The sequence below is a fragment of the Mus pahari genome, chromosome 14 (assembly GCF_900095145.1).
Source record: "Mus pahari chromosome 14, PAHARI_EIJ_v1.1, whole genome shotgun sequence".
Lineage (NCBI taxonomy): Eukaryota > Metazoa > Chordata > Mammalia > Rodentia > Muridae > Mus > Mus pahari.
Window position 1 is genome coordinate 65,086,785 of NC_034603.1, and position 25,133 is coordinate 65,111,917.

Below are 25,133 nucleotides of genomic sequence, written 5' to 3' on the forward strand. Positions count from 1 at the left end.
CTGGGAACATGGGTGTTCCCACATATGACACAGATTACCACTCTCCCACATCCGGGAAATCCTCAGTGTCGGCACAGCTGGAGTGTAAGAGACACCCTGGGTCTGCGACCTTCACAGTCAAAGCGCCCCCTCTGCCAGCTGTACTATTATTACTATTATTTTGAAACACAGTCTTATCACGTAGGCCTGGCTAGTGTGGACCTCGCAAGTGAATACCACCCCTTGTGGCTTCTTTTTACTCTCTGAGTTGTCCAGGCTGACTTGAATTTTCTATTTTTAGATTTTTTTTTTTTTTTTTTGAGACAGGACAGATCTGTGTAGCTGGGTTACAGGACCAGCTTCTTTTTTGGGGTGTTTACCTTGACTTCAAGATCTTTGCCTCCCAATTTGTTATCCCCTTAGTGGGCTCCCCACTAATTCCTTTTTTTCCTCCCTTTTCTTTTTGGTGTTTCTGAGGCAGGGTCTCACTCTAAGTCAGGCCGGTCTTAAACTCAGTGAAGCCCCTGCCTCAGCCTCCTCAGGTTACAACTGTGTACCACCAATCGTAGCCTCATCTGTCTTTCCTCTCCATCAGTCAGCCACTAGCACAGAGGCCTGGAATGTTCCAGGCTGAGGTCACCAGGCCTGCTCCTCCTACAATCCTTCCACTTCCTGATGGCTTGTGACCACCACCACCTCTGTCCTAAGTGCAGTCTGTCTTCCATGACATGTACTCTCCTGCTTCTGGTGACAGCCTGCTTGCCCACCCAGTGTCTTCCTAGTATAGGTCTTCCATAGAATCAGACCAACCGGAACAGCTGAGTGTCCCCTGAGAGCTGTCACCTCCTGTACCACAGACCCCTGAGTAGGTAGGTGTCTGTCACCTCTGTCCTATGCTGCTCCGCTCCTGTTTGACTGCTGAGGGTACTCTGGAGCCAGCCCCTCTGCTTTGCCTTGCCACATGTGGTCCCAGGTTACTCCCAACCTCCTTTCCACCCAGCCCAGTCTCCCCCCCCCTGCCCCCTGCTGTGCCCTCCCTCACCTTTCACCTGGACGCCTGCATGCTGCCCCAGCCCCACTCCATTCAAGTGTGCCCCAGATGTTCACTCACACATGGCCTAGGAACTTATCAAAAAAAAAAAACAAAAAAAAAAAACAAAAAAAAACACTAGATCCCAGCACTCAGGAGGCAGAGGCAGGCGGATTTCTGAGTTCGAGGCCAGCCCAGCCTGGTCTACAAAGTGAGTTCCAGGACAGCCAGGGCTAGACAGAGAAACCCTGCCTCGAAAAAAACCAAACCAAACAAACAAATAAACAAACAAAAAACAAAAACAAAACCCACTAGATCCCTAGGCTGGGCCTGGTGGTACACTTAGGAAGCTGAGGCAAGGGGATTGCTGTGAGTTTGAGGCCAGCCTGAGCTAGGGAGACCCTGTCTCAGAAAACTTTTTAAAAAATTAAAAAAAAAAAAGCAGCTGCATTTGAATAAAAGCACTGGGGATTTACACGGACTTTAAGATTGAGAGTTATGGTAGTAACTACCGCCTAACTTCTAGTCTGCATCCTAACCCTAAGCTATGCCCGAGGGATACTGGATGAGTATATATAGCTAACCACATCTTACCCAAAAGGCCCCAGGCCCTGCGCTCTATTCCTGAGTCACACAAGTAGAAGGATCTAATTATCATCACTTTACAGTTTGGCAAACCAGAGCTATCAGCATCTATTTGCTTAGGAACCCTAAGTGCTGTGTCTTTAACCACCGGGCTTAAACCCAAACATTCCCACAAGACACTCAAGGCCCCTTCATCTGTTTGTTGCCTTATTATCAATTCTTCCTGGTCCTTCCTCCAGCTACACTTGCTAAGATTTGGTTGTCACAAAACACAGCTTCAAGACACAGGGTTGAGGGGTCCCGTCTGTCCCTTGGAGCATGCGGGGTCCTTGCCTGGAATTTCTTCTGGCTCTATCTGTCTATGAACCCCAGCTCACCCCCTGGGCCCAACTCAGACCTTCCCACACCTCGTGAATATACTGTCTTCCTCCTGTGAGTGTGGGAGCTGTTCACAGCACTGACTGATTGTCTGGAAGAAGTGATTTCTTTCTATCGTCCCTCTCACCAGGCCGGTATTATCTGTAGCTCTCTCTGCCAGCCCAGGGCTCTTTGAAAGTATCTGCTCAATGTTCTCAACTTCTGTCCTGTCTGTCTGTAACATGAACCCAACACTTCAGGAAGACTTGGTCGCCCAGAGGAACATGGTAGGGTCATCTGCGGGCTGTAAAGTTCCCCGGAAACAGAGTCACCAACCCACAGTGTTAAGTCCAAGGGAACTTCCAAGATAAGTCACCCAACCAATTGTCACACAGTAACTGCTTTGCACAAAGCTACACTAAAGAACAGAAGGTTGGGGGGGACTGGATTCCAAGTAGCTGTGAAGTCTGGGTCTCATGACACCAAGACTTTTCTCCCTTCCTACCCATGTTACAGAGGAAGTAGCTGTTGCCCTGATGTGGTCAAAAGGTCCTACTTAGACTCACTCGGTTTGTAAAGCACATGCTAGGACCACAGGTCAGTGAAGGAACATCTAAATAATCCCACTTTACAGTTTGGCAAACTAAAGCTATTTGCATTTATTTGCTTATGAACCCTAATGTTGTACCTTCCTGTGAAAGAACATATTCCGGGCCACTGAGCCAGCGACTGACTCTCGACTCTCCGATGCCCAAGGCCTGGGAAAGCCCCAGACTACCAAGGTTCCTCTTCAGATGGGCCTCTGAGCATCTTGCACAGGGCCTGTGATTTAGGAAGGAACATGCTGGCTCATCTCCCTTCCCCCAATAGATATGGGTGGTCATAACCTTTGGCTGGGAAATCACCGTTCCCTGTACCTTGTAAAACTTGCCCCTTTGAATCCCCGGGCTGGTACAGCCTATTTTGGAGAAACTGAAGGTCCCAGCTATGGTATCCTAACCAGCCATGGCCAGCAAACGGCAGGGCCGGGGCTGGCACCTGAGCCAACTGGAGTGCCCGCTTTCCCTCTACCCCATGCCAGACAACCCCATCACCAGAAGCCTCCCACTCACTGGCTGGATTACCCCCCGCAAAAGCACTTAACCTCTCCACGCGCCCCCCAAGGTCACCAGCTTTGCTTGTGGGGGCTGAAAACAGTTCCTGAAGGAGACGTAAAGGAAACGCAAACCCGCCCGCGGGCACCCGCGCAGCCCGTTCTTCCAGCCCAGGTCTGTCTAGTAAACCCAGAGGAGAGGTCGCACCCCGGGCCGCGGGGACCGACGAAAGCAAACGTAGGGCAAAAAGCGAAACCCGCCACACTCTTCAGCCTCCCACGCACCGTTCCGGGAACCCGTGAGCCAGACTTCGCGGAAGCGCGTCCCGCGGCAGGCGCCTGGGCCCGGGACCGCCCCGACCGCAGCCCGCAGCCTGGGCCGGGAGGTACGGGGGCCGGCGCGGTCGGGCCCGAGCAGCAGCACGGCGCGCGCTTCCGCCCCGCTCGGCTCCGGCGGCGGCCAAGGCGGCCCCACAATCCCCTTCTGGCTCCGGGGACGGGCGGGGCGGGGCGGGGCGGGGCGGGGCGGGCCGAGAGGGCGGAAATAATTTTCTGTTTCGCCCTCTCTGCCCCAGTCCCTTTGCAGCGGGGACGTGCGAGGCAGTCGGAGATGCGGGAGCGGGATGCGTCGCCCGCACTGGCGCGCATCGTTGGTGGCTAAAGAGAGGAGCAGCAGGGATTGAGCGCCTACTGTGTGTGTTAGGTCTTTCCAAAGGTATTCTAGGTCCACCCCGCAGGGTAACTCCTCACTTAATGGAGGGACCTGCGGAGCTCAACCAAGAGTTGAAAGCTCTACGGCCAGAATATGCGTGACACCTCAAAATCAGTGATAAGTCATGCAACGGAGAGCACTATAAACTTCAACCACTTGTTGGTCGAGACCTGCTCCTTCTTGTTTTCTGTGCCTATGCACGAAGTGGATGCTCAAGAAAAGATTGGAAGCAGGCGAATGAGCCTGACAGCTCAGCCTCCGGTACCCACTGCGAAGCCAGCCTGGTGTCCAGAGGGTTCCCCAGGATTAGAGGGAGAGCCCTTGCAATAGAACGCTGGAGAAGAGGCGGGCAGCTCAGCTGCTCACGGGCTGGAGACACTGTAGCAGAGCCTTAGCAGAAGGCAAGACTTTAAGTCTTGCTCTGTAGCTTTCAAGCTGTGTGCCTTTGAGCAAGCCATCTAACCCATGGCAACCTCAATCACTCCATCCAGAAAATGGAGGACGTTTCCACCCACTGTAAATGGTCGTAAGGGAGAATTAAGCCAAATTCACCAAGTTAAACCAATTTAGTGAAACGTGCACCACCAGCCGTCCGTCCCAAAGGCTTTGGGTACATGTTGGACACGGGCTTGACTCAAAACAGGCTTTCTGTTCCCAAGCCACCAGTTCTTGGGCACAGGGTCCAAGGGGCTGTGACCCTCGTCCAAGGAAACCCAAAACTGGCTACTTTTGACAATAAGGGTTTCAGATGCAAATACTCCCAACATTTTGACACTGGCGCAGTTAGTTAGGACAGACATTTTCGCGGCTTTCTTGTAGTTTTACTCTTGGTGGTAGAAGTCATTCGTTAGAAACTCCAAGTAAGGTTCCTCTTCTGAGAATTAACTTTTCGTATGAGCAAACGTCACAGAATAAAAAAAATCATCATAGCCGAGAGATCCCGGCCTTCGACCTGTCCTGATTCTGAAGTCGCAAGACGGACTACCGCAAGTCCACTTTTCTAGACACACTCTCTTCATCCCCTCAGCCTCCGTTGATTCCCAGGGTCCAAAAACTGAGCAGATTTGCGAGCTCCAGCCCAGAACTCAGCTTCACAGACCTCCCCAAACTCCCGCCTCGCCAGGATTAAGGGAGTAAATCCCTGACGCCACCGACCAGGTCAAGGACAAGTTCTCCCCCTCCTTGTTTCCCCCCTCCTGGGCGGGGACTCATCTCCCCCACCCTTCCCGGATGAAAGGTACTAAAGAAACGCGGAGGCTCTGGCCCCTTGATGTTCCGGTTGAACAGGTGCTAGTGAAAAGGAGGCGGGCCCGGCGGAAGAGTCGGCCAGGGGGGCAGTGCGCCGAAGGGGGAGCGGCCCCCTCCACCCTCAATCCCCCGGCCCGCCCTCTCCTCTCCGAGCCCTCTGCCCCTCCCCCCCAGGAAGCCTTCCCGGCCCAGAGGTCTTTGAAGTGTGGATGAAGCCCCCAGGGCTGCCTTCTCCCCTCTGCCACCCAACCTCCCGCTGAGGGGGTATTTGACCTTTGGTCCCTGCGGGGCACCGTCTTTCCCCTTGCAAAGGAAAAAAGGGGAATCAGATCTCGTCTTTGGGCTTATACCGTAAGTCTGGGGGAAGTCTTGGGTCGCTTTCCATCAAACCCTAGACCCAATTTCAGGGATTTTTAATCCTTCGTGGTGAGTTTTTGTACGCTGCTGTGATTCTATGCATGCCCAGAAGTCAGGCGTGATTCTGTTGGCAAGCGCCTCCGAGGCAGCGAACTCTTTACTCGCATTAAAACGCAAGGCACGCCCTGAGGCTAGGGGTGGAGTTACGTCTTTGAGAGAACCCAGATCTTGAATTAAGGTGGGGTACCTCAGTGTACCCCTAAGGCGCCTAGAGACCTTGACAGTCAAGCCTTCAAAGGGAAGCTCCCGGAGGGCAGGAATACCTCTACTCTGGCGAGCTGCCGACTCTAGCATTCAACAGATATTTGTGCGGGGCGTGGTGGTGCACGCCTTTACTCTAGCACTTTGGTGGCAGAGGCAGAATTGGGAGTTCAAGGTCATCCTTCACCAAGTGGTGAGTTCGAGGCTAACCGGAGCTCCTGGTGATCCTGTCTCAAACTAACAAAAAAGATTTGTAAAGTAAGTACAAGTTGACACGTGGCATTGTCTACCCTCCAGAGTGGCCTCCAGGGACAGCACCCATGAGCTGCCATCCAGAGACACCCTTCCCCTTCCAAGAACAAACACGGGTAAATGGTTTCACATCGCTCCAGGTCTTTTTTTTAGAGACCCTGGTTTTTCGTCTCCCCTCGATTTCCCTAGGGTGGAAGGACACCCAGAGAAGGGGGGGTGGGAGATCGGAGACCCAAAGGGTGACACCGAGGGGAGGACTCGGGAACTACCCACCTAGAGTCGTGAAAGGGAAAAGAAAAGACGGGGGAAAGCCGCACTGAGCGCACGAGCGAAAAGCTCCCTACCAAGCCAGGCTTTGTTCCCTGAACCTAAGACTTTACCCGGCGGCGGGCGGGCCGGGAGCGAGCGAGCGAGCGAGCGGAGGCGCGCGGCCATGGCTGCCGCGGCCGGGCAGGGGGGCCGGGGGGGCGGCGCGTGAGCGGGCGGGCGGGCGGCGCGGGGCGGGCGGGCGTCCGCGATGTGCCACTCGGCGCCTCCCCCGCCGGGCCCTGCTTGCACCGCGGCCGGGCGGCTCTGGTAGCCGGCGAGCGGCGCGGAAGGGGAGCGCGGCGCGCGAGTCTCATTGTTGGGGGGGGGGGCCCGTCGGGGCATGAGGGCGAGAGCACGGCGGGGGGGGCGGCCAGACAGAGCGAGCGAGGAGGAGGAGGAGGACGCCGAGGAGGAGGAAGGAGGAGGCAAAGAAAAGAAGCGGCGGCGGCGGCGGCGGAGGAGGGGGCGAGGAGGCGCGCGGCCCCCGCTCCCTCCCTCCCCCCCTGACCCCCGACCCCCGCCGGCCGGCCCCCAGCCCCAGCCCCGGAGGGAGCTCATGGGAGTATGAAGGAGATGGTAGGAGGCTGCTGCGTATGTTCGGACGAGAGGGGCTGGGCCGAAAACCCGCTGGTCTACTGCGATGGGCACGCGTGCAGCGTGGCCGTCCACCAAGGTAAGCGGCGGCGGCGGCGGCGGCGGGGTCCGGGGGGGGGGAGAGACGACGGCCGGCGGGGGGCTGCGGGACCCCGGGGCGGCGCGCGCACGGGGTGCCCTCGGCCGCGCCCTCCCGAGCCCTCCTGGGGCGCCCGCCTGCTCCCTATACACACACACCTGGGCCAGCCTCCTGCTCCACCCACCTGAAGCGAAAGGCGGCGTGGGCTCCCCCCCCCCACACACCCCACCCCAGCCCGGTCCTCCAGGACCGGGTCAGGCATTGTTTTCTTGCCTATTGTTCAGTCCCGCGCCCCCCACCCCAAGTTGAAGGAGTTTTGGGGAGAGTCCAGGGCGCCAGGAGTGAACTCCCTGAGCCCCGCACCGCCGGTGTCAGGGCTGTCCGGGGAATGTTTACCTGCGAGGTAACCCCCCCCCATCCCGCCCGCCCGCCCGCCCGCCCGGTTTATTTTGGTTCCCGCTCCGGGAGGAAGAGGTCAAGGGGGGGTCATCCCCCTTCGCTTCCGGATACTGGGAGGAGCGGAATTGGGACGGGAGGAGAAGGGTCCCACGGGAGAAGGGATCCTGAAACCCTCCGGGGAAGAGCTGAGGCTGGGAGAGCGGTTGTACGGGGGCCGGAATGGAGGAGAGAGAGGTTTGGAGTTTCCCCCTGCCGCCGCACATGGTTCGGGAGTTAACTCCTTAAGGAATCTTGCCGAGGGCGCAGGCTGGCATCTCTGCCTGTCTGGCACAGGCAACCACCACCACCCCCTTTCCCGAGACAACCCTTACTGCTGTGCCTGCGGGCCTTTCCCGCCACTCTCCTCTGGGTACCTGCCCCGCACCTGCCCTCTGTTTACACGTTTGACCTGTACGTGTGACAGAGGCAGAAGATGAGGTCCTTGAACCCCCGACTTCCTTGGCTTATCCCTTACTGGCCCTTTAAGAAGCACTCCCCCCTCCCCCCCATAACAACAAAACGTGTTACAATCATGACTATTTCTTGTTCTGGTGCCTAGGGGACTGACTGGTCAGGGCAGAGGCGGGGTGGGGGTGGGGGGCCCACGACAGGTCCAGAAAAAAGGGGGAGGGTGAGATGACAATGGAGGATCTTTGGAAGTTTAAGGTCAAGGATTCTGTCAGACTTTTTTGCCCCCGTTTGAAATGCTTGGTTGTGTGATTGAAGGCTGGCTCTATGTGGTCCTGTTCCATAGAGTGATCCCGGGTCTGGGGAGCAGCCCCACCTACTGGGCTGGTTTTAGTTGGCTGGGTCTCTTCCCTGCCCCCCAGGTTACTCTGGGAAAAAAAACCCATTGGCTGACAGCTTTGCTCAGTGAATCTCCTTCCCCCACCCTTAGCTTGCTATGGCATCGTCCAGGTGCCAACGGGACCCTGGTTCTGCAGGAAATGTGAATCTCAGGAGCGCGCAGCCAGGGTGGTGAGTCGAGCCTCTCTCCCTTTCCTCTACCCCACACCTGAGCATCTCCTGCAGGTTGATAGGGTACCCTGAGGCTGGGGCAGGACTAAGCTGTGTCACTCAGGATTTCCTGTTTCCTGCTGCCTATCACCAGCCCCATCTCTCCCTCAGTTCTGCACTCAGCTCTGCCCCACCTCACCTCCGGCTTGGGGGCTTTGATTTTTTTTGGGGGGGTGTGTATGTGCTGTTTTGTAACTTTTTATTATGAAAGGTTATCGAGACTGTGGAAGTTGAGGGGCCGCGGTAGTGACCAGCAGGTTGTCCTTATTCGGCCTTCAGCAGTTAGGAGCTCATGGCTGAGCCTCTTCGCTCTACAGCCTCAGCCCCTACCCAGATCTTCTGTTACCTTTTGGATGAGTTCAGGGAGGGCCCAGCCCAGCAGATTCCCCCAATCCCTGTGCTCCTTGCATTGGCAGAGGTGTGAGCTGTGCCCGCACAAAGATGGGGCATTGAAGAGGACTGACAATGGAGGTGAGGGGATCCCTGAACGCCTGCTGAGGTCAGCCAGGCCCCCCAGCAGGGGTGGGGTGGAGGCTGGCTTTCCCTGCTCCAGTTGGTACAGGAAGGTTGTAGACGCAGGGGACAGTCTACAGCTTGGCGTTGGGAGGTGTGGGGTCTTGTGTTGTCCTCCTGCTGAGGCCGGTCCCCACACTGCCCCAGGCTGGGCCCATGTGGTGTGTGCCCTCTACATCCCGGAGGTGCAGTTCGCCAACGTGCTCACGATGGAGCCCATCGTTCTGCAGTATGTGCCTCATGATCGCTTCAACAAGGTTAGCGGCCCTCACTCCTTCTCTCCTGGTAGCAATCCTGGGTGCCACCTTTGCGCTCTGAGCTCCCTCGGTAGCACAGCCAGAGGGTTGCTCATAGGTCACATTTTATTAAGTTTATAACCCATGACAGGCACAGTACAGCAGGTACCTAGTGCTTGCTGTTAATCAAGACAGAAGTGTAAACAGGCTTTGAGATAAAGGACATCCAGTGAGACGCGCTTGGGTCTCAGGTGGTCATGGAAGGAGATGATTAGGTTGAGACCTGAGGTGTGAGAAAGAACCAACTTTGAGGATGGCCGGCCAGTCCCGGGTTCTATGAAAAAAGCACACAGTGTATGTATAGTCTAGCAAGTGGGACAGTGGGCACATCAGGGCCTCTCAAACCTTACCAAGGATTGCACTGTCTTAACGCAGTGCCTGATAACCTGTGAATGTGGAAATTAAATACTCAGGCTGCAGAGATGGCTTGGTGGTTAAGACTGCTGCTCTTGCAGAGAATCCAGGTTCAGTTCCTGGCACCCACATGACAGCTCAAAACCATGTTTACATCCAATTCCAGCAGGGAGTCAATCTGGTGCCCTCTTCTGGCCATTAAGGGCACCAGATATCCAATGTGGTGTGTGTGTGTGTGTGTGTGTGTGTGTGTGTGTGTGTGTGTGTGTATGTATGTATGTCCGTGTATACATACATATGGCCAAATACACATCTAAGATAAAAAGAGATAAACCTTTAAATTGAATACTTAGACCCCATTTCCCCAGCCTCACCAGCTGCATTTCAGGTGCTTGGTGGTCCTGTAACTAGCAGTTACTGGCTTAGATTGTACAGGTTAGAGAACCTTTCTATCCCTGCAGAAAATTCTATTGGTTATTACTGATCTGGATGGTGGGGGACAGGGTGGCATTGAGGACAGGCCAAAGGATCCCTCAGCAGGAGAGGTGGGGTTCCCTGGAGGAGGGGTCAATTGTGCTGTGCCCCACAGACCTGTTACATCTGTGAGGAACAGGGCCGGGAGAGCAAAGCCGCCTCGGGAGCCTGCATGACCTGTAACCGTCACGGATGCCGACAAGCTTTCCACGTCACCTGGTGAGATGTTGGCGCCCGGATGCTGGGAGGTTCAAGGTGGCCACTGAGTAGGAGCATCCTACCTCCTGTCTCGTGGGAGACGGCAGCCACCCCATGCTTAGGTCTTGGGTCCAGGAGGAAGGAGGTAGGGGGCTGCTGTGGTTTGTGGCTGCACGCTCCTGACCTACTTCTCCTCAGTGCCCAGATGGCTGGCCTGCTGTGTGAAGAAGAAGTCCTGGAGGTGGACAACGTTAAGTACTGCGGCTACTGCAAATACCACTTCAGCAAGATGGTGAGTCCCGCCTGCCGGTGGGGGTGCTTGGGCTCAGGGCCTTGCCTGTGCCTGGGGCTGGGAGAGTTAGAAAGACCCCATCCCTCAGTCTCTGCCTTCCAGGAACTCTTGTCTGTGACAGGAAATGAGTTGCAGCCTGAGGGGTGCAGCAAATTAGCACTAAACCAAGCAGTCCAGGGTAGGAGATAACCAACCCCCTGTCTCCTCCTCCTCCTTTGGGACAGTTTCCCTTCTTCTTTCTTTCTTTTATTATTATTATTTTTGTTTTGTTTTGTTTTGTTTTGTTTTGTTTTGTTTTTCGAGACAGGGTTTCTCTGTGCAGCCCTGGCTGTCCTGGAACTCACTCTGTAGACCAGGCTGTAGACTCAGAAATCCGCCTGCCTCTGCCTCCCGAGTGCTGGGATTGAAGGCTGAGCCACCACTGCCCGGCTCCTGGGATAGTTTCTTTGCCACATTCATGACTTGTGTGGTTCTCCCTAGCCCCAAGTATGCTGCATGTGCCCCATTTCACAGATATGTAAATTAAGGTTCCCCAAGGTTAGATAGCTTGTTTCATAGTTGGTGAGTGGGATTCAGGGCAGTTTGATCAGAAAGCCCCTCGGGAAGGTGGACGGGAGCCTCTGTTGGTGGCAGCAAGGGAGGCTGCCGAGGACCAGGCATGGAATGAGTTTGAGACGGGGGTGAGAGCTTCATTCGGTCCAAGGGTCTCATGGCTGAGCAGACTTGGAGATTCCTCATACTGGGGTGATCTGCAGAGACAGGGTGCAGGCAGGACTCTGTGCCCCAGGCTGCAGCTTGGAGGGCGCCTAAGCCGGAGAGTAAGTAACATGATCAGATTTGTGTCACAGGCTGATCACCCTGGTGGCAAGCATGGAGCTGGAGAGAGACAGCTGGGAGGATGGGGGCGGGTGACAGGCTGATGCTGGAGTCACCGGAGGTGGACCTGGCTGAGCAGTGTGAGAGTGGCCAGAGGTGGCAAGGTGAATGTGAGCTGAGATTTAGGCTGTAGGGATCACAGGGAGGGGAGAGGCACACCCCGGAGCCTCTCGGTTTGTGCCCGTTGCCTGCTGCAATGATAATAAAGTTCCCTTCTCACAGTGTCCTGGGTTGCTCGCACATTACCTGGTGGTCAGGCTTGTAGAGTCTTGGAGCGACTTAGGACCAGGGCAGCTGTTCAGTTGCACTTGCAGGTGACACCAAGCGAGGATGGCAGATTGTGTGGGAGTCCCCAGGCAAGTGGCAAGGGTGGATGGCTGGTGCAGGCTGAGGCTGCCTCTGTGGGTGTCCAGATGTGAAAGAGACATGGGAGAGATGTAGAATTTGATGAGGTAGGAGTGGAGCCTGTGGAGACCTGAAGTTAATCACAGGCTGTGGCATTTGGGAGGAGGTGACCTTAGGGAACAGCTGTGAGCCTGGGATGGATGAGAACAGTCCCAGGGACGCAGTGTAGTTTATGTTAGCGTGCTTCAGTCCAGGGCAGCAGGGCTTCTGCTATACTGCTGCACAGAGGAAAGTGAGGGAGGAGGGTGGCATGGCCGAGAAGAATGGGGTTTCTGGGGAGCAGGGGCTCCCTGCGTGTCCTTCCCAGGCCCTGTTTCTAAGGGAAGGAGCTGGGAATGGGCCGTGGTCCAGTGGGCTAGGGGAGCTCTGTGGAGGTGGAGCGGAAGGAGAAGCCCAGGTCCTGCTCCATCCCCAGTCGCACTGCACCTCGTTGGGGGCTGAGGCTGGTCCATGCCTCTTCTGAGCCTCTGTGGCTGCATCCGTGCATCAGTTAAGACAGCTGGGGAAGCTTTAGGATAGCTTGGCTGAGCGGAGTGACATGGCAGACACAGGGGACCTGCAGCAGCACAGGAGTGGCTTCTAGGATCCTGCGACCTTCAGGAACCCTCCCTAAGTTCTTGAAAGAAAGGGTTGACAATTCCTCTCGATCTCTTCCCCCAGAAGACATCCCGGCACTCCAGCGGGGGAGGAGGAGGCAGCGGCAGCGGCGGCAGCGGAGGAGGTGGCAGTGGTACCAGTGGTGGTGGAGGTGGCACAGGGGGAGGCAGCAGCAACAGCTTCCTTAGCGGCAGGAGAAGCCGGTCAGCCTCGCCATCCACCCAGCCGGAGAAGCACCCTCCCCACCATGAGAAGGGCCAGAAGAAGGTGAAGACCCGCTCTCTCACGGCCTCTTTTCAGAGACCACCAGCAGGCGCCTCAGCCTTCTGAGGCCACTGAGGTTGGAGGGGGAACCTAGGAAGCACAGCATGAGGCGCAGAGCTTGGGACCTGGCTTCTCTGTGTATTCTCCAGTTCTCCTCATGACAAAACAGTGTCCTCAACCTCCAGTTTGTGTCTGTCTGCCTGTGCCCCATCCCACAGGGTGCCCACTTTGGTTCAGTGTGCATTCCAGGAGGGACACTCCTGTGAGTGCTTGTGCTCTCTCTCTCTCTCTCTCTCTCTCTCTCTCTCTCTCTCTCTCTCGTGTGTGTGTGTGTGTGTGTGTGTGTGTGTGTGTCTCGCTCTGTCACTGGCACGATAATGGGACAGGCTATTTTTAGCAGGAGGGAGAGTGGGGGATGGGCTCTTGGCTCTCAGAGGATCTTGTCTGAGCCTCTCCTGTCCAGCTGGAGTTTTACATCCCTCTGTAGACTGGAGAGCACTCACTGAGCCCCATTCCTAAGAGGGGTTCAGTTCTCCACACCCACATGTCACAGTTGACCTCCTTCAGATAACCCCTGTATCAGTATCTGGTTACGTTTTGCTCCCCCAGAGTCGAAAGGATAAAGAACGCCTTAAACAGAAGCACAAGAAGCGGCCTGAGTCCCCCCCCAGCGCCCTCGCCCCGCCTGTGGTTCCCACTGCTGATAAGGTACCACTGCTTATACTCGGGATGCAGGATGCGCTGGTCTGGGGGTGAGGTGTGAAGGGTTAAGGTGAGCAGAGACCTGCTTGGGTAGCTTCTCACAGCCCATGGTTGACCTCTGCTGCCACCACACGGCTGAGCTTACAGAGGGTCTGCTCTGCCCAGCAGAGGGGGAGGTGGGGTGCCTTTCTGCTTGCGAGCTACTGTATGGACACCTTTGTCCAGGCAGGGGCTCATCTCTGGGATCTTGACTTTTAAGAGCAAGTGTGTGGTCCTCAAGCTGAGAGCCCAGCCCTGCAGGATTGGTGAACTTCTACCAAACCCAGAGAAACCACAAGGAGAAAATTTAGACTCTGTTTCAAGCCAGTGGGAGTGGAGGTGTGGCCAGGCTTCTGGCTACACCCTGGAATCCCTACTCACACCACTTTTCTCAGCAGGCTGGGCTCTAGTAATGGGTAGCGTCTGAGTGAGCAACAGGCAGGCCCTACCCTGGGCCAGTGACTGATAATTCCAGCCTGAGCAGATTAGTGATAGTGGGAGTCCCCCAGGGGCTGGAGAAAGCACTCCCTCCTCCTGTCCCATTACTGACCGTCACCTCCACTCCCTCATGTGGTTGGCAGGGCACTGGGCATCTTAGCAGGAGGCTCAGGTATCAGGTTTCCAGGGCGATGTTGCTGTGGCGACTGCCCCAGTAACTCTCCCCTCCTGCTTTGCTTCCCTGGGCTCACCTGGGAAGCTGGCCTTACCTTCCCAGGAGCCTACAGACATACAGAAAGACTCGAATGTCCCCTACTAATGGGGTAACCCCTGGATGGCAAGCTTTGCCTATCCCCCACACCCAGCCCAATGTTGAGCTTCCCTTCCCCCAGTTCCTCTCTTCCCTGGCTTTCTGATCCACATCTGGCTCCCTTCAGAACTCCAGCTGCTGTAAAGAACAAAGGACGACAGAGACGAGGGCCCCACCCAGGGAGGGGCAGCAGTAATGGGGTGGCTCAGACTTCCCCCTCATTTGCTTTTGAGCACAGTTTGAATACCTGGTATCACCCTAGAGAAAGTCTCCCTCCCTGGTACGGATACACAGAGGCCAGGCTGTCCTAGGACCGCAGGAAGGGGCACATGGGGAGGCCTTAGTTTATTCCTCACAATCTCCCAGTGTGGTAGAGGGCTTATCACTTCCACTTAAGTGAAATGCAGGCACAGAGAGGCGATGTAATTTGTCTAAAAGCACAACATAATACTACATGGGGAAGTTCTGAACCAGTGTAATCTGACTTGAAAGGCTGTGTTTTTACTGGGCACACAGAACCGTCCTTGTAGCAGGCCTACCACCGTCCGACTCCTTGTGTACTGAACCCCAGCCGTGCCCCTAGCAGGGAGCTGCTCCCGACTCCCAGGAACGGATAGTAGGCTCCTAAGGATGATACAGCTGATCTAGGTCCAGAGGCTGCTGGGCCCACAGCTGGGCTCCTCCCACCCTCGCCCATGCCCTGCTCTCCTGGTATCCTACCTCAGACATGGGGCAGCATGGCGACTGCTGACAGGCAGGCAAGGCTCCCAGGGGCCTGCGAGTACATCATGATGGGTTGCTCCCTTAGGTGTGTAGGGGAGGCTTCCTGGTGTAGGGCCAGGTATCCAACAGGGGCTTGCGGTGGTCAGAGACAACTAGAGCCAGGTGGCTTGGGAATGTTACCACGGAAGCAGCAGCCTTCAGGCCAGAGTCATCGACTACAGATGCCTTGGACGAAGAGTCCTGTGCAAATTGTGGACTGGTCTCTGTTGGGTCATGGGACAAGCATGGGTTTAGGGCATTCCCTAGACTTCCTTCCCATGGCTCCAAGTCCTGCAGGGCGGACTCCCAGCTCAGGTCATGTGCCTCACTCTGCCTCCCGAGTCAGGTCTGGCTGAACTGTGCAGCTGACACGAAGGAACCTCTCTTGTCTTTCTTAGGTCTCCTCAGCTACTTCTTCCTCCCACCATGAGGCCAGCACTCAGGAGACCTCTGAGAGCAGCAGGGACTCAAAGGGGAGAAAGTCTTCCAGCCATGGCCTGAGTCACAAGGACAGGAAACTGGGCCCTGGGAAAGGTGTGAGCGGTTCCGCCTCCTCCCCCTCCTCCTCTTCCTCCTCCTCCCCCTCCTCCCCTTCCTCCTCCTCTTCCTCCTCCTCTTCCTCCCCCTCCCCCCTTCTCTTCTTCCTCCTCTGGGGGCCCTTGGCCGCCTGCAGGTGAGTACAGGTATCCTAGAGGAGGCAGAGAGCTGGAGCCCCTTGACCTGTTCTGTTGTGGCAAGGGTCTGTGCCTGGTGGTTTCCAGACATCTCTCCTTTGTTTTTATAAGCTGATGTGGGGTGACAAGGCAGGGAACCCCTCCCCCAGCTGGATCCTCCCACCTCTTTTTTTTTTTTTTTTTTTTAAGATTTATTTATTATATGTAAGTATACTATAGCTGTCTTCAGACACACCAGAAGAGGGAGTCGTATCTCGTTGTGGATGGTTGTGAGCCACCATGTGGTTGCTGGGATTTGAACTCAGGACCTTTGGAAGAGCAGTCAGGTGCTCTTACCCGCTGAGCCATCTCACAAGCCCCTCCCCCCTCTTTTAGATTTATTTATATGCCCTGTGGGTGCTTTGTCTGCACACCAGAAGAGGGGATCAGACCCTGTTATAGATGGCTGTATTGGAACCCATTACCAGTGGTTGTGGCCAGGATGTGAGTTCTAGGGATTGATCTCAAGTCCTGCGGAAGGGCAGCCAGTGCTGTTTTAAATGGTTGCGCTGTCTCTCCAGCCCCTCCCCCCTTAAACCAGAGCCCCTTTCCTTACAGGACCCACCCTCTAACCCCACAGTAGTGTCCCCTACCTTTGTGTCAAAGGGGCCATCTGAAAACTCCGATATTAGTTCCAGGCACAGAGACTCATAATCCAACATTTGGGAGCTGCAGAACTGGCTGAATTTGAGGCCAGCCTCTACCTATGCAGAAGAGCCTGTTCCCATCAGTGCTTGTGAAACAGGAATTTGCTCAGTTTGCTCAAGGGTGGGAGTTCCCAGCAGGGACTGTCATCCTAGGACTAAGGCAGGTGGAGCTGTCTGGGACACCAGGCTGCATTTCCTACCTCACCTGGGGTCTGCGCTGGCGGGAAGGAGGAAGGTGGTCTAGCAGTAAAGCCCCTCTTTTGCTGCAGGCTCATCTCTGCAGAGCTCTCCCGACTTTGCAGCGTTCCCCAAGCTGGAGCAGCCGGAGGAGGACAAGTACCCCAAGCCTGCGGCCCCCACCCCACCGGCCCCTCCCTCGCCCACGGCCCCTGAGCCTCCAAAGGCTGACCTCTTTGAACAGAAAGTCGTCTTCTCTGGCTTTGGGCCCATCATGCGCTTCACCACTACCACCTCCAGCTCCAGCCGGGCCCGAGCCCCCTCACCTGGAGACTATAAGTCCCCCCATGTTACTGGGGCCGGGGCCTCAGCAGGCACCCATAAACGGATGCCTGCTCTGAGTGCCACCCTTGGACCTGCTGAGGAGGCCCCCGAGACGACCCTGAAGGAGAAGAAACACAAAGCCAGCAAGAGGAGCCGACATGGGCCAGGCCGACCCAAGGGCAATCGAGGCAAGGAGGGCGCTCCGGGCCCGACTGCCTCCCTCCCTGCGGCTCAGCTCGCCGGCTTTACTGCCACTGCGGCCTCGCCCTTCTCTGGGGGTTCCCTGGTCAGCTCTGGCCTTGGGGGTCTGGCCTCCCGTACCTTTGGGCCTTCAGGAAGCTTGCCCAGCTTGAGCCTAGAGTCATCTCTGCTGGGGGCAGGTTAGTACCCCTGTCGCTAAAGAACGACTCTGTGTACAGCCAGTCCTGTGAGAGGGTAGGAGCATAAAGAGGAAATACATGCATGTGGAAACTACCGACAGGCAGAATGGAGGTGGCCCTTATCTCTAAGATGTTCCCTTAAATGTCTTGTGCATGAGGAGGTTGGGGTGGACACCAGCAGAACTTAGAGGGTTCTGATAGAGGAATAAGAAAACCTAAGACTTTCCCAGACTGAGGCAGAGTAGCAGAGCATGTAGAGCCCCAGGCATGCTGTGTTCTCTGAAGAGCGGTTGCCTTTACCGCTGACTTGAGGATTCTGGGGTAGAAGGTCACCTTGGGTTTTTCTCTGTCTCTGTACCTTTAGGCATCTATACCAGTAATAAGGACCCCATCTCTCATGGGGGAGGGGTGCTGCGGGCTGTCTGCAGCACCCCTCTCTCTTCCAGCCTGCTGGGGCCCACAGGAACCTCAGCCTTGCCACGCCTCAGCCGGTCCCCGTTCACCAGCACCCTCGCATCCTCTTCTGCTTCCATTGCCACCACTCAGGTGAGACCCTGCTCCTGGCTCCTCTTCCTGGGCAGGATGCAGACAGAGGCCCTCTGTGGTCCACAGCCTGTGTCCTCTGGCTCTTCCTTGTTCCCTACCACACAGTACAACTGTATTCAGCTGTGCTGGAGCAGGCATGAGGCCCGTTTGCTCCTCCCAACAGGTGTTTTCTCTGGCTGGCTCAACCTTCAGCCTCCCTTCATCCCACATCTTTGGAACCCCCATGGGCACTGTTAACCCCCTCCTCACCCAAGCGGAGAGCAGCCACACAGGTATGCTAGCCCCTGCTCCTGGTCCCCTTCTGAAGGATGCTCCTGTAGAAAGCTTGAGAGTCCCCTCCCTCTGAATTTACCTCATGGACTATAAATCATGAGGCACTTTACAGGAAAACCCATGCAGGGGCAGGCATGGGGTGCCACTCCATTGCACAGAAGACACCTCAGAGCACTAGTGGATAGAGAATGACAAAGCCAGTTCAGCCAATCAGGTCCCAGTCCAATGTAACCCCACCCCCCACCCCATCACACACCTCTTTCTACAGCACACCCAGTTGTAGTTGAGGTTACAGGTTTTGGCAACTGTATTTCTCTAGGTATTTAGGAGTTAAGGGAGTGGGAGGCAAGCTCCCCTACCATCTCCCTAAAGTCTTACTCAGCCCAGCAGACACCCAGCCCGTCAGCCTGAGTGTAGGGCTTAGCTTTAGGCTGCCAGATTAGGTAAGCTTTTCAAAGAAACCAAATCAGACTTCAGTTTCAGGACCCAGTTGGGTAAGATCAGTGTTTTCTGTAACCAACAGTTTTCTCATCTGAGTTTATGAATATAAAAAGTCAAAGATAGGGGCTGGCGAGATGGCTCAGCAGGTAAGAACACCGACCGCTCTTCTTAAGGTCCTGAGTTCAAATCCCAGCAACCACATGGTGGCTCACAACCACCCATAATGATATCTGACGCTCTTCTGGAGCAAGCGGGGCCGACCAGAGCAAGTAGAGGTCCTAAGTTCAATCCCCAACAACCACATGATGGGTCACAACCATCTGTACAGATACAGTGTACTCACATACATAAATAAGTCTTTAAAAAAAAAAAGTCAAAGCTAATTATGATAATACAATGATTAAGGGCTTGCTTTGTGCTTGCCGAACCCTCCAGCCAAACACTCACTTTGTGGCCTCATTTTAATCCTCATTTAATCACTGGTGGGATGCAGGTTACCAACACAAGGTCACCCAGCCAGCAGCCAGGTTCAGTTTATCCAGGTTTATCTTGACCTCAGATTCTGTAACTGAAGTATCTGGAAGCAGGCAGCGGGAACCCAGTGGCAAGAGAAAGAGAGCTTTCCTGAGGTGGGGTGCGGGGTGCAGGCTAGGGTTGGGGGAGACGAGGTGTGAGCTGAGGTCCTGGGAGAGCCCCCACTTCCGGGGGCTGGGGGCTCGAGTCCCCTCCCTCCCTGACCCACCCTTCTCCTTCCAAGAGCCAGATCTGGAAGACTGCAGCTTCCGGTGTCATGGGACCTCCCCCCAGGAGAGCCTCTCTTCCATGTGAGGGAGGGTGAACCTTGGAGGAGGGAGGAATGGGTGGGGCTGGATTGGGACGTCCTGGTGGAGCTGGAGGGTGGGGCTGGAATCAGGGTGCTAGGTGCTCCATTCTTCTCTGGACCCAGGTCTCCCATCAGTAACCTCCCTGCGCTCTTCGACCAGACGACGTCAGCCCCCTGTGCGGGTGGCCAGTTAGACTCCACAGCCCCTGGGACAACCAACATGGAGCAGCTGCTGGAGAAGCAGGGTGATGGAGAGGCTGGTGTCAACAGTGAGCAGGGGTGCACAGGGAGGGGAGGTCTGACCCACTGCCCCTCCCCGTTCCCCAGGGCCTCAAGCCTCTTCACTGGCCTTCTCAAGCCGTACTCTGGGCACTATCTGTTTCTCAAGGCCTCCTGGTGTAGATCTCAACCAAACCCCAGCTTACATCCCCTCCCCCATCCCTCTGTGGAGCATCAGGACCCTCCTAAGATGGTCAGACCCACCTTAGCACTATCTGGAGCAGCCTCTCGAATGAGATCTTGGTCACCTCCAGACCCTGTCCCTTATCCTGGCCCTGCTTCTTTGATGCATTGTGCACTAACCCCAGGCTCCTCCTCTCTCTGAAGTTGTGGAGATGCTGAAGGCCCTGCATGCTCTGCAGAAGGAAAACCAGCGGCTGCAGGAGCAGATCCTTAGCCTGACAGCTAAGAAGGAGCGACTACAGATCCTCAATGTGCAGCTCTCCGTTCCCTTCCCCGCCCTGCCTGCTGCCCTGCCGGCCACTAATGGCCCTGTCCCGGGGCCCTATGGACTGCTTCCTCAAGGTGAGGGGATCCAGCCCAGGCTAGGGTGAGGAATCGCTGCCCGTGGTCTGGACTGACTCCCCTGCAGCTCCCATCTTCCCCCTGTCAGCCTGCAGCAGTGACTCCCTGAGCGTCAGCAAGAGCCCTCCCGGGAAGAACAGCCTTGGCCTGGACAACTCCCTGTCCACATCTTCCGAGGTAGGCACTGGGAGGAGGGCAGGGCAGGGCAGGAGCCTGGAGGGGTCCTTTGGTCTAGTTACTAACCAGCAGCTCTTGGAGGCTGGCCAGAGAAGAAACTGACTGAATAACTGGTTATCTTACTCATTATTTTAAATATGTAATATGAGTTAGAACCTTCTTAACACAGGGTGCTCACTAAGCAAGCAGTGAAGGATGGACTCAGTCCTCCTGAAGATGGGCTGAGCCCAGGAATGGGTCAAGTGATTGTAAAGGAGGAACAGAAAGACCGGTTGAGGGCTAAAGGCTATCAAGGGCAGGCGCTGGTTGGGAAGGAAGGGAAGGAATTCGGGGAAGCGGGAAGCTTGTGAAGGGTTTATTACAGGGCCTCATACAAACTAATCCCTGTGTAATTGGTGGCGGCTGGAATGGCACTTGCTATTGTTATGTTGTGGCTATTGTTGGGAATTGGGCAATGCTTGCTTTTTCTCTGCTACTGACTTAGACTTAGGGCGGTCGTAATCATAACGGCAACGCTGGTTGCAAGCCTGGGACACCAGCTTGGGTTTCTTCACTCTCCACACTGACTGTGGGACGCACATCACTGTCACCCATAGACTACTACCCAGAGATAAACTGAGGCAGAAATACTAAACCCAGGGCTACCCAAGCCATTGAGTGGTGGGCATGGGATTTGAACCTAGACAACACTTCAGTGAGAGCTCCCTTGCTCTTGACTGCAGAGCTCCTTGACCATTAACGTCAGGGGCTCTAGCCATCAAGTGGGAATAAGAGAGTACTGAGGTCAAGTCCTAACCCTGGACCTGGTTCCCATGAAGAGCAGCTGATCTTACCATTGTTTGTAGCCTGAGGAAGCCAGGGTGCTGAGCCCCCTGGAGTGCTCGGTGAACATTATCTCAACACTGTGCAGATCTAGCCTTCACCCCTGGGCTTGGCTGATCTGCAGGTGTGGGGGGCTTTGCTAGGGGAGGATGCTGGTGGGTTCTGGGCTGAGGGCCAGAAGGGTCACACTGGCCCTCTGCCCTCTGACCCGTCCCTTCCCCCTCCCTCCCCAGGACCCACACTCAGGCTGCCCGAGCCGCAGCAGCTCTTCGCTCTCCTTCCACAGCACGCCCCCACCGCTGCCCCTGCTCCAGCAGAGCCCCGCTACTCTGCCCTTGGCCCTGCCTGGGGCTCCTGCCCCACTCCCACCCCAGCCACAGAATGGGCTGGGCCGGGCGCCTGGAGCAGCGGGGCTGGGAGCCATGCCCATGGCAGAGGGGCTGTTGGGTGGGCTGGCAGGCAGCGGGAGCCTGCCCCTCAATGGGCTTCTGGGAGGGTTGAATGGGGCTGCTGCTCCCAACCCCGCGGGCTTGAGCCAGGCTGGCGGGGCCCCCACGCTTCAACTGCCAGGTTGTCTCAACAGGTGAGGGAAAGTTCAGCCCTAGGGAGGGGATGGGAGGCTGGATATGGGAGGGATTCCCCCCAAAACCCCTTACTTCCCCAAAGGGGAAAAAAATTCCCCTGGCCCTATAGGATTTATAGTTCTGGCAGTCTGTCAACTTAAGGGACGCCCCAGAGTGTCCAGATACAGTCCAGGGAACAAGATCTTATCCGTGTCCCTACTGGAGGTCTTCTAGACATGTTGTCCATCTGCCTGGGCCTGAGGGAGTCTGGGATCTCCTGGGTGTTGTGGGGTGTGGTCTCTTGCACCTCCTCATCTGTGTTATCCCTGCCTCAGCCTGACAGAGCAGCAGAGACACCTCCTTCAGCAGCAAGAGCAGCAGCTGCAGCAGCTGCAGCAGCTCCTGGCCTCTCCACAGCTGACCCCAGTGAGTGCCCCCTTCCTGCTGCCCTCCACCCCAGCTTACCCAAATGGCTTACCTCTAAGAATTGCCTCCCAGGGAGGGTTCCAAGCTGGTGGGATTGGCCCTGTGGGGCCTGGGGACAGTTAGGGAGCTCTTGGGGCCTTGGGTCACATCCCCGTGAGAGTCAAGAGGTGGCAAATGCAGAAACTGAGCTTTGTCGTCCCGCCTGAGGCTCCAAGGGAAGGTGTCTGAGCAGGGAGGGTCTCTCGGCCAACACCACAGTCTGTCATGTGATGGGCTCGCTCTTCCGAGAGAAGTAGTGTCACCTGTCAAAATGAGGGAATGGCTTGTTGGCCCAGCTTGCCTTACGTCCTTGTCTTGTGTCCCCAACAAGGCACACAAGTGCTGTGTGTTGTGTGCTGTAATCCAAGTATCCAGCTGAGGCTGGAGGTTGGCTATGAGTTCAAGGCCAGCCTGGGCTATGTAATGAATTTCAGTCTACCCAAGACTACAGAATAAGACTCCTGTAACAACCAAGAAAAACAAAACAAACAAGAAAACCCCAAACAGTAAGAAGGCTGTTAAGATGTTCCACGGGTAAAGGCCCTGCTGATGAGCTGCGGACCTGACTCTCTCCCCTGGACCCATGGAAGGGAAAACAGATTTCCTGCCCTGTGCTTGCAGCTCCTAACACTAACGCCTAACTTCATTGGTTTATTATTAGCTTTGTGTTGTTTTTGAGACAGGGTTTCTCTGTGTACCCCTGGCTGTCCTGTGTACTCACTCTGTAGACCAGATTGGACTTACAGACTGTTGAAAGCTACCTTGGTAGCTGCTAGGACTCGAACCCAGGTCCTCTTGGAAAAGCAGACAGTGAGCCACAAACCATTTTTTTTGTTTGCTTTTGTTTTTTTTTTTTTGTTTTTTTTTTGAGGTAGTCTCCCACTAGCCCTGATTGGCCTTGAACTTATAAGAGAGCCTCCTGTCTCTGCCTTGGCCTCTTGAGTGCCGCCACACCCAACCCATAACCTATTTTCTAAAATCTTTCAAGCCGGTTTTTAGAAGGAAATCGGGGAGGGAAAACTTGGAGATTGCTGTCCCAGCCTGTGGAGCACTTTTCCATTTGGAGCTCGTTGTGTTTGTCTTAAGGACAGAGGGCCTGACACCATGGGCAAGGCCAGAAATGGTCACAGTCTGCTCTTGCCCGGGTACTCAGCTCACAGGTGTTTACCTCATGTGTCTGTGTTTTCTTGTCCAGAGTGCAAAGGTAGAGACAGAACCTTGATTGTCTCCCCTTCATGGGCTTTATGATTTAAGTGTGAGGGGCCCTGGTCTAGCAAGGCAGGCAACCCCGGGAGAGGCCGCGGGAGCCCAGTGCCAATCAGCACCGTCCTCCTTGCAGGAGCACCAGACTGTGCTCTACCAGATGATCCAGCAGATTCAGCAGAAACGGGAGCTGCAGCGGCTGCAGATGGCCGGGGGCTCTCAGTTGCCCATGGCCAGTCTACTGGCTGGAAGCTCCACCCCTCTGCTGTCCGCGGGCACCCCTGGCCTGCTGCCCACAGCATCAGCCCCACCCCTGCTGCCTGCTGGAGCCCTGGTGGCCCCTTCACTGGGCAGCAATACGAGTCTCATGGCTGCAGCGGCTGCGGCCGCGGCGGTGGCGGCGGCGGGCGGACCTCCAGTTCTCACTGCTCAGACCAACCCCTTTCTCAGCCTGCCTGGGGCAGACGCCAGTGGGAATGGCCCCAAAGGAGGGGTGAGTAAGGGACCCGGGCCTTCCTATGTTCCTATGGGACAGGCAGAGAAGGATGGCTATAGCAGCAGCAGCTATGTCTCTAGTGGGGAGCTAGCTGTATCCCTAGGTCAGCCTGGTGGCCTGCAGCAGACTGCAGGACCTCAGCTCTCGTTGGTGTTCCCCGAGAGGAGAGGAAGGCCACTGAGCAGGCTCCCATAATAAAAGGACCGCTTAGAAACCAGCCTTCCAGCTGGTGACGGCCCCGTGTGTTAAAGAAGAAGAAAAGCTGTTTGCTGCTAAGGCTGGTGACCTGAGTTTCATCCAGGGACTAGGATGTAGTGGAGAGAGAACTGATCAGAAAATGGTCCTCTGCCACCCACACATGCACATACACTAAAGAAATATATATTTTTTGTCTTGTTTTAAATTCTTTTTAAAAAAGAAAACAGCCTTCTGTGGGAGGAGTCATTAGAAAGGACATTTTTGTGTACGACAGTTAGACAGAGATGACCCTCTGCAAGAATCCAGCTTTTGGCACAAGCTAGACGACACCTCTTCAGTCTACAGGCAGCGGCCTGGCCACTCACTCTCCTTCAGCAGCCTTTCCCACCCTTGAGAGCTCTTCCTAACTGAAGCCTTTCTTCCTGTCTTTCCAGACCGCTGACAAAGGAGCCTCAGCCAGCCAGGAAAAAGGCTAACTCCATCCTGCCCCTGCTGAGCCTGCATGGCTCGGGGTCCTCGTCTGGAGCGGGCAGCTGGGCCCAGACTCTGGAGAGCCGGGCCCAGGGCTTGTGCTGATCTCCAGGAAGTGCATGCCTGGCGTTCCAGGTGCACATGGAGGAGAGAGACTGGAGGGAGCCCTTCACCTGGCCCACCCCTCACTGCACTGGTTGCTTCAGAGGGTCGGAAGGACAGGCTCCTAGCCTGCCTAGGAGACCTCATCCTCCGCAGATGCCTAGGGGCCCCCAAAGAGCAAAGTAGGTCTCGGCATAAGAAATGGAGGGTTGGTTGGACCTACCACATAAACCAATCAGCACTTGAATGGGGAAGGTGAAGGAAGGGTGGACCCCAGACCTATCCCTGTGTGGAGATTTCTTCTGGAGAAAGGGCTGGTCCCACCTGACCTTCCGTTTCTTCCCAGCAGAAGGGATCCATCCCTTTGACTGTTTCTTATCATCCCTCCCCGCTGAGGGTCACAAGCTGAGCTTGGAAAAGCCTGCAGATGTGGGGGGCTGAGGAAGGGCAGGATAGCACCTCTTGGGGCCCCATGATGGGGCTGGCTGGGGGCCGCCCCTGCTGACCTGGGTGCCCTGCCCCTTTTTGCACTATTGGCTTGAGGAGTGCCGAGGGTGGGGAGAGAGGGAGCTGCCTGACTCCACAGATTGTGAGTGAGTGAGTGTGTGTGTGTGTGTGTGTGTGTGTGTGTGTGTGTGTGTGTGTGTGAGAGAGAGAGAGAGAGAGAGAGAGAGAGA

General features: G+C 55.8%; 1 protein-coding gene across 2 annotated transcripts; it reads left to right on the top strand.

The window, feature by feature from the left end:
- The first annotated feature begins 6,692 nt into the window (after positions 1 to 6,692).
- Positions 6,693 to 25,076, top strand: Mllt6 (MLLT6, PHD finger containing). Of its 2 annotated transcripts, XM_021212425.2 has the most exons (20): positions 6,693 to 6,856; positions 8,193 to 8,272; positions 8,728 to 8,782; positions 8,972 to 9,081; positions 10,064 to 10,167; positions 10,345 to 10,438; positions 12,380 to 12,583; positions 13,190 to 13,288; positions 15,230 to 15,365; positions 16,461 to 17,072; positions 17,437 to 17,618; positions 17,782 to 17,890; positions 19,090 to 19,156; positions 19,279 to 19,424; positions 19,762 to 19,959; positions 20,048 to 20,136; positions 21,192 to 21,541; positions 21,857 to 21,947; positions 23,326 to 23,682; positions 24,318 to 25,076. In XM_021212425.2, the coding sequence occupies exons 1-20, from the start codon at positions 6,748 to 6,750 to the stop codon at positions 24,357 to 24,359; spliced, it is 3,234 nt and encodes a 1,077-aa protein (XP_021068084.1). In that variant the 5' UTR covers positions 6,693 to 6,747; the 3' UTR covers positions 24,360 to 25,076. The 2 variants fall into 2 exon arrangements, with proteins under 2 accessions (XP_021068084.1, XP_029402162.1); XM_029546302.1 differs by lacking the exon at positions 21,192 to 21,541.
- Positions 25,077 to 25,133: the final 57 nt, after the last annotated feature.

Coding starts and splice junctions, on each gene's coding strand:
- Mllt6 (XM_021212425.2), top strand. CDS start 6,748: ATGAAGGAGATGGTAGGAGGCTGCTGCGTATGTTCGGACGAGAGGGGC. Junction 6,857..8,192: donor CAGCGTGGCCGTCCACCAAG/GTAAGCGGCGGC, acceptor CCCCACCCTTAG/CTTGCTATGGCATCGTCCAG. Junction 19,425..19,761: donor TGGAGAGGCTGGTGTCAACA/GTGAGCAGGGGT, acceptor CTCTCTCTGAAG/TTGTGGAGATGCTGAAGGCC.